This window comes from Buteo buteo, unplaced genomic scaffold, assembly GCF_964188355.1.
Source record: "Buteo buteo unplaced genomic scaffold, bButBut1.hap1.1 HAP1_SCAFFOLD_556, whole genome shotgun sequence".
NCBI classification, from domain to species: Eukaryota; Metazoa; Chordata; class Aves; order Accipitriformes; family Accipitridae; genus Buteo; species Buteo buteo.
The window spans coordinates 1-19,086 of NW_027439677.1; the positions used below are offsets into that span (position 1 = coordinate 1).

Genomic DNA, 19,086 nt, shown 5'->3' on the forward strand with positions numbered 1-19,086 from the left:
ACCCTATAGATTCCCCCCCCAGCCCCATAACCCGCCCTATACCCTATAGATCCCCCCCCCCCGTCCCCATACCCCCCCTACACCCTATAGATTCCCCCCCCCCCGGTCCTCATACCCCTCCTATACCCTATAGATCCCCCCCCCAGCCCCTATAACCCCCCCATACAGCCCCCCCCAGCCCCATACCCCCCCCTCCACCCTATAGATCCCCCCCCCAGCCCCTATAGCCCCCCCCCCCATCCCCTATAGGACCCCCCCAGCCCCTATAGCCGGAGCAGTGAGGGACCCGCGGGTGCTGCTGTCACCAGTTTATTCACCGCCCCCCCCCCCCCCAAAGTTCCCCCCCCCCGGTGTGGGGGGGGGCAGCACCCATGGGTGGCCCTGAGGGGGGGGGGCAGCACCCATGGAGGGGGGGGGCACCGTCTTTGGTACAATTAATTAAAATTTTGACTAAAAATCCACCGGGGGGGGCACCCCCACCCATGGGTGCCCCCCCCAAATGGGTGTCCCCCTCCCCACCCATGGTGCCCCCCCCCACCACCAGGGTAAAGGGGGTGGGTGCCCCCCCAAAATGGGTGGGTGCCCCCCCAAAATAGGTGGTGCCCCCCCCAAGAGGCAACAGCCCCCCTGAATGGGTGGGTGCCCCCCCCAAATAGGTGGGTGACCCCCCCAAAAGGCAACAGCCCCCCCAAAACAGGTGGGTGCCCCCCCAAAATGGGCAGGTGCCCCCCCCCAAGAGGCAGCAGCCCCCCCCCAAAATGGGTGGCAGCCCCCCAAAATGGGTGGACGCCCCCCCAAAACAAGTGGGTGCCCCCCCAAAACGGGTGGGTGCCCCCCAAAACGGGTGGCAGCCCCCCCAAAACGGGTGGGTGCCCCCTCATATGGGTGGACGCCCCCTCAAAAGGGGTGGGTGCCCCCCAAAACGGGTGGGTGCCCCCCCCCAAGAGGCAGCAGCCCCCCCCCCAGCCCCCCAATTTTGGGCTAATCCCCCCCCCCGCTCCCCCTTCCCCCGCTTCCTACCCCCCCCTCCCCATAATAATTAATAATAATTAATAATAACAATAATAATAATAATAAAGCGCCGCAGAATCGGGGGGGGGGACACACGCACACACACAACGGGGGGGGGGGGGGGCCGTCAAGAGCTGGCGGCCGTACTTTGGGGGACGCAGACCCCCAAAATGGCCGAGTCCTCGTGATCGGGGCGCCCCCTTAAATGGGGACCCCCGTAGGGGGGTGGGGACCTTCGTGGGGGTGTCCCCCCCCCCCCGCCGTCGTCGTTGTCCCCCCCCCTCCTCCTCCTCCTCCTCCTCCTCCTCCTCCTCCTCCTCCGGCGCCCCCCCCTCGAGTCCGGAATGCCGAAGAAAAGGGGTGACAGTCCGGGTGATGCCGAGGGGGGGCGGCGGGGGCGGAGGGGGGGGGGAGGTAAAGGAGGAGGAAGAGGAGGAGGAGGAGGAGGAGGAGGAGGGGGGGGCCCCGAAATCCATCCTTTCGTTGGAAGGGACCCCCCCGCCGGCACCGCCTGGCCCTGAGGCGGGGGGGCCGCCGCCGGGTGGTGCTGGTGGTGCTGGTGGTGCTGGTGCTGGTGGTGATGATGATGATGGTGGTGGTGGTGGTGGTGGGGGGCGGGGGGGGCGTGGGAAAGGCGGGGGGGCGCCCCCCTTTCTCTTTCTCCTCCTCCTCCTCCTCCTCCAGGTAGAATTTGGGGGGGTTTAGGGGGTCCCAAGGGGTTGAAGGCGTCGGTGACGGTGACGGGGGGACGGCCGGGGGGTCGCCGGCGGGCCAAGGTCGGGGCGGTTGCGCTGGGGGGGCCTGGGGGGGGGAGAGAAAAACAAACAAAAAAAAAGAGTTAGAGGAGGGGGGGGACGGACACGCGGGGGGGGTGGTGGTGGTGGCCCCAAGGTCCCCTGGGCGTGGGCGTGGGGTCCCCAAGGTCGTCGTGTCATGGGCGTGGGGTCACCAAGATCGTCACGTCATGGTCATGGGGTCCCAAAGGTCCCCTTGGCATGGTCATGGGGTCCCCAAGGTCCTCGTGTCATGGCCGTGGTGGCACCAAGGTCCTCACGTCATGGTCGTGGTGTCCCCAAGGTCCCCACGTCATGGCCATGGTGTCCCCAAGATCCTCACGTCATGGTCATGGGGTCTCCAAGGTCCCCACGTCATGGTCATGGGGTCCCCAAGGTCCCCTTGGCATGGTCATGGGGTCCTCAAGGTCCCCACGTCATGGTCGTGGTGTCCCCAAGGTCCTCGTGTCATGGTGTCCCCAAGATCCCCATGGCATGGCCATGGTGTCCTCAAGGTCCCCACCTCATGGTCATGGGGTCCCCAAGGTCCCCACGTCACGGTCATGGGGTCCCCAAGGTCCCCCTGGCATGGTCATGGGGTCCTCAAGGTCCCCACGTCATGGTTTTGGTGTCCCCAAGGTCCCCACCTCATGGCCATGGTGTCCCCAAGGTCCTCGTGTCATGGCTGTAGTGTCCCCAAGATCTTCATGTCATGGTCATGGGGTCACCAAGGTCCCAATCTCATGGTCGTGGTGTCCCCAAAGTCCTCGTGTCATGGTCATGGGGTCACCAAGATCCCCTTGGCATGATCATGGGGTCCTCAAGGTCCCCAAGTGATGGCCATGGTTGTCCCCAGGGTCCTCACGTCATGGCTGTGGTGTCCCCAAGATCTTCATGTCATGGCCATGGGGTCCCCAAGGTCCCAATCTCATGGCCGTGGTGTCCCCAAGGTCCTCGTGTCATGGTCATGGGGTCACCAAGATCCTCTTGGCATGGCCATGGGGTCCCCAAGGTGCCCACGTCATGGCCATGGGGTCCCCCAGGTCTTCGCATCATGCTCATGGGATCCTCAAGGTCCCCATGGCATGGCCATGGTGTCCCCAAGGTCCCCGCCTCATGGTCATGAGGTCCCCAAGATCCCCATGGCATGACCATGAGGTCCCCAAGGTCCCCACCTCATGGTCGTGGTGTCCCCAAGGTCCTCATGTCATGGTCACGGGATCATCAAGGTCCCCACGTCATGGTTGTGGTGTCCCCAAGGTCCTCACATCATGGGAGCCCCAAGGTCGCCACCTCATGGTCGTGGTGTCCCCAAGGTCCCCTTGGCATGGTCATGGAGTCCTCAAGGTCCCCATGCCATGGCCATGGTGTCCCCAAGGTCCTCATGTCATGGCCATGGTGTCCCCAACGTGCCCACGTCGTGGTCGTGGTGTCCCCAAGGTCCCCACATCATGGTCATGGGATCCCCAAGGTCCCCATCTCATGGCCGTGGTGTCCCCAAGGCGCCCACGTCATGGTCATGGGGTCTCCAAGATCCCCTTGGCATGGTCATGGGGTCCTCAAGGTCCCCACCTCATGGCCATGGTGTCCCCAAGGTCCTCATGTCATGGTCATGGGATCCTCAAGGTCCTCGTGTCATGGTCGTGGTGTCCCCAAGGTCCTCATGTCATGGTCATGGGATCCCCAAGGTCCCCACGTCATGGTCGTGGTGTCCCCAAGGTCCCCACGTCATGGCCATGGGATCCTGAAGGTCCCCAAGGTCCATGTCACCCACCCACTGTGACCATGGGTGTCCCCAAGGTCCATGTCACCCTCCTGGTGGCACCAGAGGGATCCTGAAGGTCCCCAAGGTCCATGTCACCCACCCACTGTGACCACGGGGTGTCCCCAAGGTCCACGTCACCCTCCTGGTGTCACTAGAGGGTTCCTGAAGGTCCTCAACACCCACGTCACCTTCCCGCTGCCACTAGAGGGATCCCGAAGGTCCCCAAGGTCCACATCTCCCACCCAGTATGACCAGGACGTCCCCAAGGTCCATATCTCCCACCCGCCCCGGCCGGGTTGTCCCCGGCGGTGGGTGGTGGCACCCACGGGTGCCACCGGCGTTACCTGAGGGCTCTGCATCTCGTAGTCGGCGTGGGCGGGCGCCGCGGTCCCGTAGTAGCGGTTGCTGTAGCGGTAACTGCGGTTGTCGTTGGAAGAGCCGCTGGAGCCACCTGCCCGGGGACGAGGAGGACATCAGCGGCGGTGGGGTGGGACGGAGATGTCCCCGAGGGGACGGGGTGACCCGGGGAGATGTCACCAAGGAGGTGACGGAGATGGGAGGGCTGGGGTTGGGGAAGGGGACGGAGAAATCCGGTGGGGATTCAAGGAACGGTGGTGGACCGAGGAGATGGCGCCCAGCGTGGAGGGACAGGGATGGGACAGAACCGGGTGTCATGGTCTGAGGAGCCACCACCCATCAGGACGTGGATCCTGGTGGGACAGGGATGGGACAGAACCGGGTGTCATGGTCTGAGGAGCCACCACCCATCAGGACATGGATCCTGGTGGGACAGGGATGGGACAGAACTGGATGTCATGGTCTGAGGAGCCACCACCCATCAGGACATGGATCCTGGTGGGACAAGGATGGGACAGAACTGGGTGTTGTGGTGACCTGGGGAGCCACCACCCATCAGGACATGGATCCTGGTGGGACAAGGACAGGGATGGGACAGAACTGGGTGTTGTGGTGGCCTGAGAAGCCACCACCCATCAGGACATGAATCCTGGTGGGTCAGGGATGGGACAGAACTGGGTGTCATGGTCTGAGAAGCCACCACCCATCAGGACATGGATCCTGGTGGGACAGGGATGGGACAGAACTGGGTGTTGTGGTGACCTGGGGAGCCACCACCCATCGGGAGATGGTTCCTGGTGGGACAGGGATGGGACAGAACTGGGTGTCACGGTCTGAGGAGCCACCACCCATCAGGACATGGATCCTGGTGGGACAGGGATGGGACAGAACTGGGTGTTGTGGTGGCCTGAGGAGCCACCACCCATCAGGACATGGATCCTGGTGGGACAAGGATGGGACAGAACTGGGTGTTGTGGTCTGAGGAGCCACCACCCATCGGGACACGGATCCTGGTGGGACAAGGATGGGACAGAACTGGGTGTTGTGGTGGCCTGAGAAGCCACCACCCATCGGGACATGGATCTTGGTGGGAAAGAACTGGGTGTCGTGGTGACCTGAGGAGCCACCACCCATCAGGACATGGATCCTGGTGGGACAGGGATGGGACAGAACCGGATGTCATGGTCTGAGGAACCACCACCCATTGGGAGATGGTTCCTGGTGGGACAGGGATGGGACAGAACTGGGTGTTGTGGTGACCTGGGGAGCCACCACCCATCAGGACATGGATCCTGGTGGGACAAGGACAGGGATGGGACAGGACCAAGAGGTTGTGGTGGCCTGAGGAGCCACCACCCATCGGGACATGGATCCCGGTGGGACAGGGATGGGACAGAACTGGGTGTTGTGGTGGCCTGAGAAGCCACCACCCATCAGGACATGGATCCTGGTGGGACAAGGATGGGACAGAACTGGGTGTTGTGGTGACCTGGGGAGCCACCACCCATCGGGAGATGGTTCCTGGTGGGACAGGGATGGGACAGAACTGGGTGTCATGGTCTGAGGAGCCACCACCCATCGGGACACGGATCCCGGTGGGACTGGGACGGGACAGAACTGGGTGTCGTGGTCTGAGGAGCCACCACCCATTGGGAGATGGTTCCTGGTGGGACAGGGACGGGACAGAACTGGGTGTCGTGGTGACCCGAGGAGCCACCACCCATCGGGAGATGTTTCCCGGTGGGACAACGACGGTTCTGGGACGCAACCAAACGCCACGCTCCCATTTTTGGCCCCACCGCGATGACCCACCTCTCCCAAACCCATCCCCCAGAACCCCGGGAGGTGGGTGGGGGGGTCCCTACCCGAACTGGAGATGGAACTGGTGGTACTGGTGCTGTGACTGTGCTCCATGGCGGGACTGGTGGAAGTGCTGTTACTGGTGTTGGTGCCTTCGTCGTTGGTTTTTTTGAAGAAATTGTGTTGGAGGGCGTAGAAGGGGGTGATGCGGCTTCGGGGTTCGTAATCCAACATCCGTAAGACCAAATCCTTGAATTTTAGGTAGTCCGAAGGGGCGTGGCCTTGCTCCCCCGCCCGACGGCCCCCCGGCCCGCCGCTCTCCACCCCCAGCACCTCGTGGAGTCGTCGCGTTCCCGGCACCTTGTATTCCTGCAAGAAATTGGGAGGAGGCGGCGGGGGGGGACGTTGGGTGGGTGTTGGGGAGCGGGGAGGTGGGTTTGGGGGGGAACGGAGGGGGTTTGGGGGGGTCCTGGGGGGATATCTGACTTTTTTTGGGGGGTGCTGGGGGGAGATCTGGTGGTTTAGGGGGTCCCTGAGGGGAGATCTGACAGTTTGGGGGGGGGTCCTGGGGGGAGATTTGGTGGTCTGGGGGGGTCCTTGGGGGGATATCTGACTTTTTGGGGGGTCCTGGGGGGAGATCTTGGTGGTTTAGAGGGGTCCCTGGGGGGAGATCTGACAGTTTGGGGGGGTTCTGGGGGGATCTCATGGGTTTGGGGGGGTCCCTGGGGGGACATCTGACTTTTTGGGGGGTCCTGGGGGGAGATCTTGGTGGTTTGGGGGGGTCCTTGGGGTTCCAGGAGGGGGAAAGGAGGTTTGGGGGGTACTCGGGGAGAGATTTGAGGGGTTTGGGGGGTCCTGGGTGGATCTCATGGGTTTGGGGGGGAGCATTGGGAGGGACATCTGACAGTTCGGGGGGTCCTGGGGGGAGATCTGACAGTTTGGGGGGGCCCTGGGGGGATCTCAATGGTTTGGGGGGGTCCCTGGGGGGACATCTGAGTTTTTGGGGCATCCTGGGGGGAGATCTGTTGGTTTAGGGGGGGTCCCTGGGGGGAGATCTGACAGTTTGGGGGGGTCCTGGGGGGAGATCTGAGAGTCTGGGGGGGTCCTGGGGGGATCTCATGGCTTTGGGGGGGTCCCTGGGGGGACATCTGACTTTTTGGGGGGTCCTGGGGGGAGATCTTGGTGGTTTAGGGGGGTCCCTGGGGGGAGATCTGAGAGTTTGGGGGGGTCCTGGGCAGATCTCATGGCTTTGGGGGGGTCCCTGGGGGGGACATCTGACAGTTCAGGGGGTCCTGGGGGGAGATCTGACAGTTTGGGGGGGGTCCTGAGTGGATCTCATGAGTTTGGGGGGGGTCCCTGGGGGGACATCTGACTTTTTGGAGGGTCTTGGAGGGAGATCCGGTGGTTTGGGGGGGTCCTTGGGGGTTGTGGAGGGTGGGGGAAGGAGGTTTGGGGGGTCCTTGGGGGGAGATCTGACAGTTTGGGGGGGCCCTGGGGGAATCTTATGGGTTTGGGGGGGTTCTGGGGGGAGATCTGACAGTGGGGGGGGTCCTTGGGGGAGATCTGAGAGGTTTGGGGGGGTCCTTGGGGGTTCTGGAGGGGGGGAAAGGAGGTTTGGGGGGTACTTGGGGGGAGATCTGACAGTTTGGGGGGTCCTGGGGGGAGATCTGAGAGGTTTGGAGGTTCCCTGGGGGGAGATCTGGTGGTTTGGGGGGGTCCTTGGGGGTTCTGGAGGGGGAGAAAGGAAGTTTGGGGGGTACTTGGGGGGAGATCTGACAGTTTGGGGGGTCCTGGGGGGATCTCATGGGTTTGGGGGGGCCTTGGGGGACACACCTGACTTTTGGGGGAGTCTTGGGGGGAAGATCTGGTGGTTTAGGGGGGTCCTGGGGGGATCTCATGGGTTTGGGGGGGTCCTGGGGGGAGATCTGGTGGTTTGGGGGGGTCCTTGGGGGTCATGGAGAGGGGGGGAGGAGGTTTGGGGTGTCTTTGGGGGGAGATCTGAGAGTTTGGGGGGTCCTGGGCAGATTTCATGGGTTTGGGGGGGCCTGGGGGGAGATCTGATTTTTTGGGGGTGCTGGGGGGAGATCTTGGTGGTTTAGGGGGGTCCCTGGGGGGAGATCTGACAGTTTGGGGGGGTCCTGGGGGAGAGCTGAGAGGTTTGGGGGGGTCCTTGGGGGTTCTGGGGCGGGGGGGAGGAGGTTTGGGGGGTCCTGGGGGGAGATCTGAGGGGTTTGGGGGTGTCCTTGGGGGGGTCCCTGAAAATTTGGGGGGTCCTGGGAGGGGTCTGAGAGTTTGGAAGGGTCCCTAAGGGGGGTCCTTGGGGTTTGGGGGGAGATCTGGTGGTTTGGGGGTCCCTGGGGGGAGATCCAAGGGGTTTGGGGGGGTCCTGGGGGGGGTCTGAGGGGTTTTGGGGGTCTCTAGGGCACGGGAAGGGGGTGTGGGTGGGCTCCTTGGAGGCTTTGATGGGATACTGGGCCATACTGGGAAGCACTGGGATGCGCTTCAGAGGCACTGGGACATACTGGGAGGCACCGAGGAGCAACTGCGGGGATCCTGGGAGGTTCTGAAGATCTGCTGGGCTACACTGGGACACCCCAGAGAGCTACTGGGCCATACTGGGAGGTCCGAAAGGGCGACTGGGTTATACTGGGAGGTCCTAAAGGGCTACTGGGCCATACTGGGAGGTCCTAAAGGGCTACTGGTCTATACTGGGAGGTCCTAAAGAGCTACTGGGCCATACTGGGAGGTCCTGAAGGGCTACTGGTCTATACTGGGAGGTCCTGAAGGGCTACTGGGCCATACTGGGAGGTCCTAAAGGGCTACTGGGCCATACTGGGATACAATTCAGAGCCACTGGCTCATCCTGGGAGGGACCTTGGACCAACTGCGTGGATCCTGGGAGGTCCTGAAGATCTACTGGGAGGCCCCAAAGAGCTACTGGTCCATACTGGGAGGTCCTGAAGGGCTACTGGGCCATACTGGGAGGTCTTGAAGGGCTACTGGTCCATACTGGGAGACTCTGAAGGATTACTGGTATATACTGGGATACAATTTAAAACCACTGGGACATAGAAGGAAGCACCGAGGACCAACTAAGTGGCTGCTGGGACGTCCTGAAGATCTACTGGGCTACGCTGGGACGCCCCAAAGAGCTACTGGGCCATACTGGGAGGTTCTAAAGGGCGACTGGTCTATACTGGGAGGTCCTAAAGGGCTACTGGGCCATACTGGGAGGTCTGAAAGGGCAACTGGTCTATACTGGGAGGTCCGAAAGGGCTACTGGGTTATACTGGGATACAATTCAGAGGCACTGGGACATCCTGGGAGGCACCAAGGAGAAACTGAGTGGCTCCTGGGAGGTTCTGAAGGGCTACTGGGCCATACTGGGAAGTGCTGAATGAGTACTGGTCCATACTGGGAGACTCTGAAGGATTACTGGTATATACTGGGATACAATTTAAAACCACTGGGACGTAGGAGGAAGCACCGAGGACCAACTAAGTGGCTCCTGGGTGGTTCTGAAGATCTACTGGGCTACACTGGGATGCCCCAAAGAGCTACTGGGCCATACTGGGAGGTCCGAAAGGGCTACTGGGTCATACTGGGAGGTCCTAAAAGGCTACTGGGCCATACTGGGAGGCCCTCAACGGCTACTGGGCCATACTGGGATACAGTTCAGAGCCACTGGCTCATGCTGGGAGGGACCTCGGACCAACTGCGTGGATCCTGGGAGGTCCTGAAGATCTACTGGGCTACACTGGGACGCCCCAAAGAGCTACTGGGCCATACTGGGAGGTTCTAAAGGGCGACTGGTCTATACTGGGAGGTCCTAAAGGGCTACTGGGCCATACTGGGAAGTGCTGAATGAGTACTGGTCCATACTGGGAGACTCTGAAGGATTACTGGTATATACTGGGATACAATTTAAAACCACTGGGACGTAGGAGGAAGCACCGAGGACCAACTAAGTGGCTCCTGGGTGGTTCTGAAGATCTACTGGGCTACGCTGGGATGCCCCAAAGAGCTACTGGGCCATACTGGGAGGTTCTAAAGGGCGACTGGTCTATACTGGGAGGTCCTAAAGGGCTACTGGGCCATACTGGGAGGTCTGAAAGGGCAACTGGTCTATACTGGGAGGTCCGAAAGGGCTACTGGGTTATACTGGGATACAATTCAGAGGCACTGGGACATCCTGGGAGGCACCAAGGAGAAACTGAGTGGCTCCTGGGAGGTTCTGAAGGGCTACTGGGCCATACTGGGAAGTGCTGAATGAGTACTGGTCCATACTGGGAGACTCTGAAGGATTACTGGTATATACTGGGATACAATTTAAAACCACTGGGACGTAGGAGGAAGCACCGAGGACCAACTAAGTGGCTCCTGGGTGGTTCTGAAGATCTACTGGGCTACGCTGGGATGCCCCAGAGAGCTACTGGGCCATACTGGGAGGTCCTAAAGGGCTACTGGGCCATACTGGGAGGTCCGAAAGGGCTACTGGGCCATACTGGGAGGCCCTGAACGGCTACTGGGCCATACTGGGATACAGTTCAGAGCCACTGGCACATGCTGGGAGGGACCTCGGACCAACTGCGTGGATCCTGGGAGGTCCCGAAGATCTACTGGGAGGCCCCAAAGAGCTACTGGGCCATACTGGGAGGTCTTGAAGATCTACTGGGCCATACTGGGAGGTCCTGAAGGGCTACTGGGCCATACTGGGAGACTCTGAAAGATTACTGGTATATACTGGGATACAATTTAAAACCACTGGGACATAGAAGGAAGCACCGAGGACCAACTAAGTGGCTGCTGGGACGTCCTGAAGATCTACTGGGCTACGCTGGGACGCCCCAAAGAGCTACTGGGCCATACTGGGAGGTCCTAAAGGGCTACTGGGCCATACTGGGAGGCCCTCAACGGCTACTGGGCCATACTGGGATACAGTTCAGAGCCACTGGCACATGCTGGGAGGGACCTCGGACCAACTGCGTGGATCCTGGCAGGTCCTGAAGATCTCCTGGTCCATACCGGGAGGTACCAAAGACCTTACTGGTCCGTACTGGTCCATACTGGGAAGGTCCCGCTCACCTTCTTGCTCTCCTTGTTTCTCTTGAGGGCCCACCCCCCTTCCGGAAGCTTCTCGAAATATTTTCGGGCTTTGGGAGCCTGTTCCAGCATGTGGGGGGGGGGCAGCCCCAGCACCTCCACGATCCGGTTCATCTGGTCGGCCTGGGGACAGGGAAGGGACACGGTGGGGGCGGGGCCACGAGATGACGTCACCGTTGTCACCGTTGAGGTCATCGTCGTCCCCGAGGTCGCCCCCGGCCCACCGGCGATGGCGGGGATGTCCCCGAGACACCCCCCCCCCCATCAAGCACCCAAGGGGACGTGGCAGCCCCCCGTGGTTTTTCGTCAACGTGGCTTGGGGACACCGAGGATGTCCCCAAGGTCACCCTGACCTCGGCGTGACATCGTTACGGTCCCTAAGGCCACCCCAGCGCCACCAAGGATGTCCCCGAGCCCACCCTGACCCTGTTGGGGACATCTCCGGGGTCCCCAAGGCCACCTCAGTCCTGCCCAGGACATCCTTGGTGTCCCCAAGGCCACCCTGACCCTCTGAGGGATGTCCCCAAAGCCACCTTTGACCCCATCAGGGATGTCCCCAAGGCCACCCTGATCCTGTTCGGGATGTCCCCAGGGTCCCCAAGGCCCCCTTGACCCTGTCGGGGATGTCCCCAAGGTCCCCAAGGCCACCTTGATCCTCTCAGGGATGTCCCCAAGGCCACCTTGACCCTGTCGGGGACATCTCCAGAGTCCCAAAAGCCACCCTGACCCTCTCACGGATGTCCCCAAGGCCACCTTGACCCTGTTGGGGGCATCTCCGGGGTCCCCAAGGCCACCTTTGACCCCATCAGAGATGTCCCCAAGGCCACCCTGACCCTGTTGGGGACATCTCTGCGGTCCCAAAAGCCACCCTGACCCTCGCAGGGATGTCCCCAAGGTCACCCTGACCCTGTTGGGGACATTTCTGGGGTCCCCAAAGCCACCTCTGACTCCATCAGAGATGTCCCCAAGGCCACCTTGACCCTGTTGGGGATGTCCCCAAGGTCCTCAAGGCCACCTTGACTCTCTCAGGGATGTCCCCAAGGCCCCCTTGACCCTGTTGAGGACATCTCTGGGGTCCCCAAGGCCACTCTGACCCTGTCAGGGACATTTTTGGGGTCCCCAAGACCACCCTGACCCTGTCGGAGACATTTTTGGGGTCCCCAAGGCCACCCTGACCCTGTTGGGGACATCTCCGGGGTCCCCAAGGCCACCATGACCTTCTCAGGGATGTCCCCAAAGCCACCTTTGACCCCATCAGGGATGTCCCCAAGGCCACCCTGACCCTGTCGGGGACATTTTTGGGGTCCCCAAGGCCACCCCGACCCCGCCAGGGATGTCCCCGAGGTCTCCTCCTGCCTCCCCCGGGGAAGCCCGGCCCACTCCAAGCCCCGCCCACAAGCCGCGAGGCCCCACCCCCTTGCCCCAACCCCACCCCTTCCCCACAAGGCCCCGCCTTCCCCAATACAAACCCCACCCACCCCAGCTCCACCTCCAGCCCTCGACCCTGCCCCGCCTGGCCCCGCCTCCCCCGCCCAAGCCCCGCCTCCTTTCTCCCAGGAAGCCCCGCCCACCCCCTTGGAAACAGCGGGAACCTCCGCCAGGTGCGGCCCCGCCTCCCCGACCCCTCCCTCCAGAGGCCACACCCCCTCCACCAGCAGGCCCTGCCCCTTCCCCTCAAGCCCCGCCCACCACATTAACACCATGTTAGCAGGTTTCCCCAGCATACACCCCCCCAAGGTCCCCCCTCCAGAGCCCCGCCCCTCACCCCAGGCCCCGCCCCTCTCCCCAGGCCCCGCCCCTTCCCCCTCAAGCCCCGCCCACCACATTAACACCACTGTAGCACGTTTCCCCAGCATACACGCCCCTAAGGTCCCGCCTCCCGAGCCCCCGCCCCTCACCGCCCAGGCCCCGCCCACTCCCCCACAGGCCCCGCCCCTTCCCCCTCAAGCCCCGCCCACCACAGTAACACCACTTTAGCAGGTTTCCCCAGTAAACACCCCCCCCAGGTCTCCCCTCCCGAGCCCCACCCCCGCTCCCAGGCCACGCCCCTCGCTCCCAGGCCCCGCCCACTCCCCCCACAGGCCCCGCCCCTTCCCCCTCAAGCCCCGCCCACCACAGTAACACCACTTTAGCAGGTTTCCCCAGTAAACACCCCCCCAAAGTCCCCCCTCCTGAGCCCCACCCTTGCTCCCAGGCCCCGCCCCTCGCTCCCAGGCCCCGCCCACTCACGTCGCAGGCCCCGCCCACTCCCCCACAGGCCCCGCCCACCTCATTAGCGCCGCTGAAGAGGGGCTCCCCGGTGTGCATCTCCACCAGGATGCAGCCCAGGGACCACATGTCGATGGCCAGGTCGTAGGGGAGCCCCAGCAGCACCTCGGGGGAACGGTAGAACCGGCTCTGGATGTACTGGTAGATCTGGGAGGGGGCGGGGCGTCAGGTGGGGACACGCCCAGGGGGCGGGGACACGCCCAGGGGGCGGGGCTTAGCCCTAAAGGGGGGGGGCGAGGCCCTTTGGGAGATGGAAGGGGGCGTGTGTGTGTGCCTTTAAAAAGGGACGGGGGGATTGCCCAGGGGGTGGGGCTACGCCTAAGGGGTGTGGCCAAGCTGTGGGGGTGGAGCTAAGGCTAAGGGGCGGGGCTTGGTCTGGAGGGGGCGGGGCTAAGTCCTAAAAAGGGAGGGGAGAGACCCTTTGGGAGATGAGGGGGGTGTGTGCCTTTAAAAAGGGACAGGGGGGTTGCCGAAGGGGCGGGGCTATGCCTAAGGGGCGGGGCTATGCCTTAGGGGTGGGGCTATGCCTTAGGGGCGGGGCTACGCCTTAGGGGCGGGGCTAAGGACACCCCCCCCGAGGGAGGGGCCAGAAGAACATTGGGGCAGGGGGAGCTGGAGGGGGCGGAGCTACAGGCAGGGGGTGGGGTCAGGTCTCAGGGGCGGGGCTTAGAACACCCTGGTCTCAAATAGGGGAGGGGGCGGGTCTTCCCCATCCAGGAGGCGGAGCCAAGGCAAAGGCGTGTGTTCTGGGCTGGGGGCGTGGCTTACTCTTTACAGGGGGCGGGGCTAAATGCTCTATAGACCTAAACCTGTGGAGGGGCGGGATTTGGCATCCTAGGGGCGGGTCTTCCCGGCCCAGGAGGTGGAGCCAAGGCAGGGGGTGTGTCCTTCTGGTCTGGAGGCGGGGCTTAATGCTTACAGGGGGCGGGGCTTAATGCTCCATAGCTCCAAACTTGCCTATGACAGGGCTCAGCATTGTGGGGGCGGGTCTTCCCAGCCCAGGAGGTGGAGCCAAGCCAAAGGGGTGTGTCCTTCTGCCTTGGGGGCGGGGCTTACTCCATCAGGGGGCGGGGCTAAACACTCCATAGCCCTAAACTTGCCGAGGGAAGGACTCAGCACCCCGGGGGGCGGGTCTTCCCGGCCCAGGAGGTGGAGCCAAGCCAGGGGGTGTGTCCTCCTGGCTTGGGGGCGGGGCTTACACCTTCGGGGCGGGGCTTAATGCTCCATAGTCCTTAAAATTGTTGGGGGCGGGACTCAGCATCCCGGGGGCGGGTCTCCCCAGCCCAGGAGGCGGAGCCAAGCCAAAGGGGTGTGTCCTCCTGGTCTGTGGGCGGGGCTTACTCCATCAGGGGGCAGGGCTAAACGCTCCATAGCCCCAAACGTGCCGAGGGGAGGACTCAGCGTCCCGGGGGCGGGTCTTCCCGTGCCAGGAGGCGGAGCCAAGGCAGGGGGGTGTATCCTTCTGACTTGGGGGCGGGGCTTAATGCTCCATAATCTGAAAATTTGGGGGGGGAGGGACTCAGCATCCTGGGGGCGGGTCTTCCCAGCCCACAGGGCGGAGCCAAGCCAAAGGGGTATGTCCTCCTGGCTTGGGGGCGGGGCTTACACCTTCGGGGCGGGGCGTAATGCGCCATAGTCCTTAAAATTGTTGGGGGCGGGACTAAGCATCCTGGGGGCGGGTCTTCCCAGCCCAGAGGGTGGAGCCAAGCCAAAGGGGTGTGTCCTTCTGGCTTAGGGGTGGGGCTTACTCCATCAGGGGGTGGGTCTTCCCAGCCAGGAGGTGGAGCCAAGACAAAGGGGTGTGTCCTCCTGGCTTGGAGGCGGAGCTTAAACCTTTGGGGCGGGGCTTAATGCTCCATAGTCCTTAAAATTGTTGGGGGCGGGACTCAGCATCCCGGGGGCGGGTCTTCCCAGCCCAGGAGGCGGAACCAAGCCAAAAGGGTGTGTTCTTCTGGCCTGGGGGTGGGGCTTATTCCATCGGGGGCGGGTCTTCCCGGCCCAGGAGGTGGAGCCAAGGCAGGGGTGTGTCCTCCCGGTCTGTGGGTGGGGCTTAATCATTACAGGGGGCAGGGCTTAATGCTCCATAGCCCTAAACTTGCCAATGACAGGACTCAGCATCCCGGGGGCGGGTCTCCCCAGCCCAGGAGGCGGAGCCAAGCCAAAGGGGTGTGTCCTCCTGGTCTGCGGGCGGGGCTTACTCCATCAGGGGGCGGGGCTAAACGCTCCATAGCCCCAAACGTGCCGAGGGGAGGACTCAGCGTCCCGGGGGCGGGTCTTCCCAGCCCAGGAGGTGGAGCCATGGCAGGGGGGTGTATCCTTCTGACTTGGGGGCGGGGCTTAATGCTCCATAATCTGAAAATTTGGGGGGGGAGGGACTCAGCATCCTGGGGGCGGGTCTTCCCAGCCCAGAGGGCGGAGCCAAGCCAAAGGGGTATGTCCTTCTGGCCTGGGGGTGGGGCTTACTCCATCGGGGGCGGGTCTTCCCAACCAAGAGGGCGGAGCTAAGACAGGAGGTGTGTCCTCCTGGTCTGCGGGCGGGGCTTACTCCATCAGGGGGCGGGGCTAAACGCTCCATAGCCCCAAACTTGCCGAGGGGAGGACTCAGCGTCCCGGGGGCGGGTCTTCCCGTGCCAGGAGGCGGAGCCCGAGCGGCGTCAGCTCCGCCCCCTGCCCCCTTCCTCCCGCCCGCCGGCAGACTCACCCTCTGGCCGAGCTGGCAGGAGCTGCCGAAGTCGACGATTTTGACGGCGGAGCGTTTGGGGTTGCAGAGGAGGATGTTCTCGGGCTTGAGGTCGCAGTGGATGATGCTGAGCTCGGGGGTGGCGAGGAAGAGGAGGGCGGCGCAGAGCTGCTGGGCGAATTTGCGGGTGAGGTTGAGGGAGACGCCGCGGAAGTTGGTGTTGCGGAGGAGGTCGTAGAGGTTGTAGGAGAGGAGCTCGAAGGCCAGGCAGAGGTGGTTGCGGAACATGAAGTGACGCTTGAGGTGGACTGGCGGCCCGGCGAGAGAAAGGGGGGGGCGGTTAGGGGGCGCATTTTTGCATCAGGACTCCTCTTCAAGGAGGACACGACAAACGGGGATGTTTTTCTGCCCCATAGATATAGGGCGGGGATGGTGAGAAGGGGATCTGGCCCCCCCGCAAGGACATCTCGCTCATTCCTCCCTCCCGTAATTTCCCCGGAAGGTTTGCCCCCCGAATTATTGCCCCTGGTGGTCGTTCGGTAGATCAAATTGTTTCCCTGCCCCATAGATATGGGTCCAAGGTGGGATCTGGCCGCTCCCTGCCCCACAACTGCTCCCCAACAACAAGATTTGCCCCATAACTGACCCCAAATCCCCGCCCCACGGCGAGATCCGACCTTCTCCCTGCCCCGTAACTGCCCCCCACAACAAAATCCACCCAACTGCCCCCAAATCCCTGCCCTATGGGGAAAGCTGGCTGTTCTTCTGCCCCATAGATATGGGTCACGATGGGATCTGCCCCCCCAAAGGAGAAATCCTAGTCCTTTTTGCCCCACAATTGCCCCCCAACAACAAGATCTGCCCCACAAATGCCCCCAAATCCCTGCCCCACGGCAAAATCCGATCTTCTCCCTGCCCCACAACTGCCCCCCGACAACAAAATCCACCCCAGAGCTGCCCCCAAATCCCTGCCCCACGGTGAGATCCAACCTTCTCCCTGCCCCACAACTGCCCCCCCAACAACAAAATCCACCCAACTGCCCCCAAATCCCTGCCCCACAGCGAGATCCGACCTTATTTGTGCCCCGTAACTGCCCCCCACAACAAAATCTGCCCCACAACTGCCCCCAAATCCCCGCCCCACAGTGGAATCTGACCTTATTTTTGCCCTGTAACTGCCCCCCAAGTACAAAATCTGCCCCACAACTGCCCCCAAATCCCTGCCCCATGGCCAGATCCGACCTCCTACCTGCCCCACAACTACCCCCCAACAACAAAATCAGCCCCACAACTGCCCCCAAATCCCTGCCCCACGGCCAGATCCGACCTTCTCCCTGCCCCACAACAACAAAATCCACCCCCCAACTTCCCCCAAATCTCTGCCCCACGGCGAGATCCGACCTTGTCCCTGCCCCACAACTGCCCCCAATAACAAAATCTGCCCCATAGCTGCCCCCAAATCCCTGCCCCATGGCCAGATCTGACCTTATTCGTGCCCCGTAACTGCCCCCCAACAACAAAATCCACCCAACTGCCCCCAAATCCCTGCCCCACGGCAAATCCGACCCCCTCCCTGCCCCACAACTCCCCCCCCCCAACAACAAAACCTGCCCCACACGCCCCAAATCCCCCCTAGAACCACCCTCACCCCCTCTTACACCCCCCAAATCCACACCAAACCCCCTCCCAAGGAACTCCGACGTCCCCCTCTCCCCAAATCCCGAGGCAGGGAGCGAGCGCCGTGGGGCGAGCCCCCCAAGTGTGCTGCCCCCCAAGTGCGCCCCCCAAGCGTGCTGCCCCACTGACCGATGTAATATTTCATCTCGGTGTGATGTTGGTTCATCAGCTGCAGGAGCCGGAGCTCGATTTGCGCCTGGTTGAGAAACGCTTTTTTGTTTTTGATGATTTTAATGGCCACCCACTCCTGCGCCTGGTGGTCGTACGCCTTCACCACCTGGGGGAAAATTGGGGGGGGGGGGGGAGATGGGTGTTAGGGGGGGGCAGGGGGACCCCAAGAAGGAGGGGGGGGACCCCAAAATTGAGGAGGGGACCTCCAAAAATGAGGAGAGGAGCCCCAAAAATGAGGAGGGGAGCCCAAAAATGATGAAGGGACCACCAAAAATGAGGAAGGGACCACAAAAAATAAGGAGGGACCCCCAAAAATGAGGAAGGGACCCCAGAAATGAGGAAAGGACCCCAAAAAATGAGGAGGGGACCCCCAAAAATGAGGAAGGGACCCCAAAAATGAGAAGAGGACCCCCAAAAATGAGGAAGGGACCACAAAAAATAAGGAGGGGGACCCCCAAAAATGAGAAGGGGACCCCCAAAAATGAGGAAGGGACCACAAAAAATAAGGAGGGGACCCCCAAAAATGCGGCAGGGACCCCAAAAAATGAGGAAGGGACCACAAAAATGAGGAGGGGACCCCCAAAAATGAGGAAGGGACCACAAAAATGAGGCAGGGACCCCAAAAATGAGGAGGGGACCCCCAAAAATGAGGAGGGGACCCCCAAAAATGAGGCAGGGACCCCAAAAATGAGAAAATGACCCCCCAAAAATGAGGAGGGGGACCCCAAAAATGAGAAGGGACCCCCCAAAAATGAGGAGGGGACCCCCAAAAATGAGGAAGGGACCACAAAAAATAAGGAGGGGACCCCAAAAATGAGGCAGGGACCCCAAAAATGAGAAGGGGACCCCCAACAATGAGGAGGGGACCCAAAAATGAGAAGGCGACCCCCAAAAATGAGGAAGGGACCCCCAAAAATGAGGAGGGGACCCCCAAAAATGAGGAAGGGACCACAAAAAATAAGGAGGGGACCCCCAAAAATGAGGCAGGGACCCCAAAAATGAGAAGGCGACCCCCCAAAAATGAGGAGGGGACCCCAAAAATGAGAAGGGACCCCCCAAAAATGAGGAGGGGACCCAAAAATGAGGAGGGGACCCCCAAAAATGAGGAAGGGACCACAAAAAATAAGGGACCCCCAAAAAATGAGGAGGGGACCCCCAAAAATGAGGAGGGGACCCCAAAAATGAGGAGGGGACCCCCAAAAATGAGGCAGGGACCCCAAAAATGAGAAGGTGACCCCCCAAAAATGAGGAGGGGACCCCAAAAATGAGAAGGGACCCCCCAAAAATGAGGAGGGGACCCCCAAAAATGAGGAAGGGACCACAAAAAATAAGGAGGGGACCCCAAAAATGAGGCAGGGACCCCAAAAATGAGAAGGGGACCCCCAACAATGAGGAGGGGACCCCAAAAATGAGAAGGCGACCCCCAAAAATGAGGAAGGGACCCCCAAAAATGAGGAGGGGACCCCCAAAAATGAGGAAGG

General features: G+C 61.9%; 1 protein-coding gene across 1 annotated transcript; it reads right to left on the bottom strand.

The window, feature by feature from the left end:
* Window positions 1–1,359: 1,359 nt before the first annotated feature.
* LOC142028527 (dual specificity tyrosine-phosphorylation-regulated kinase 1B-like) lies at window positions 1,360–17,741 on the bottom strand (the record flags this gene model as incomplete). Its single annotated transcript, XM_075022346.1, has 7 exons — window positions 17,564–17,741; window positions 15,779–16,065; window positions 13,078–13,224; window positions 10,792–10,932; window positions 5,772–6,075; window positions 3,894–4,000; window positions 1,360–1,812 (listed from the first exon to the last, which is right to left on the bottom strand). Coding segments are annotated over exons 1-7 (1,476 nt in total), but the record flags the coding sequence as incomplete, so codon positions are not given.
* Between the last annotated feature and the right edge of the window lie 1,345 nt (window positions 17,742–19,086).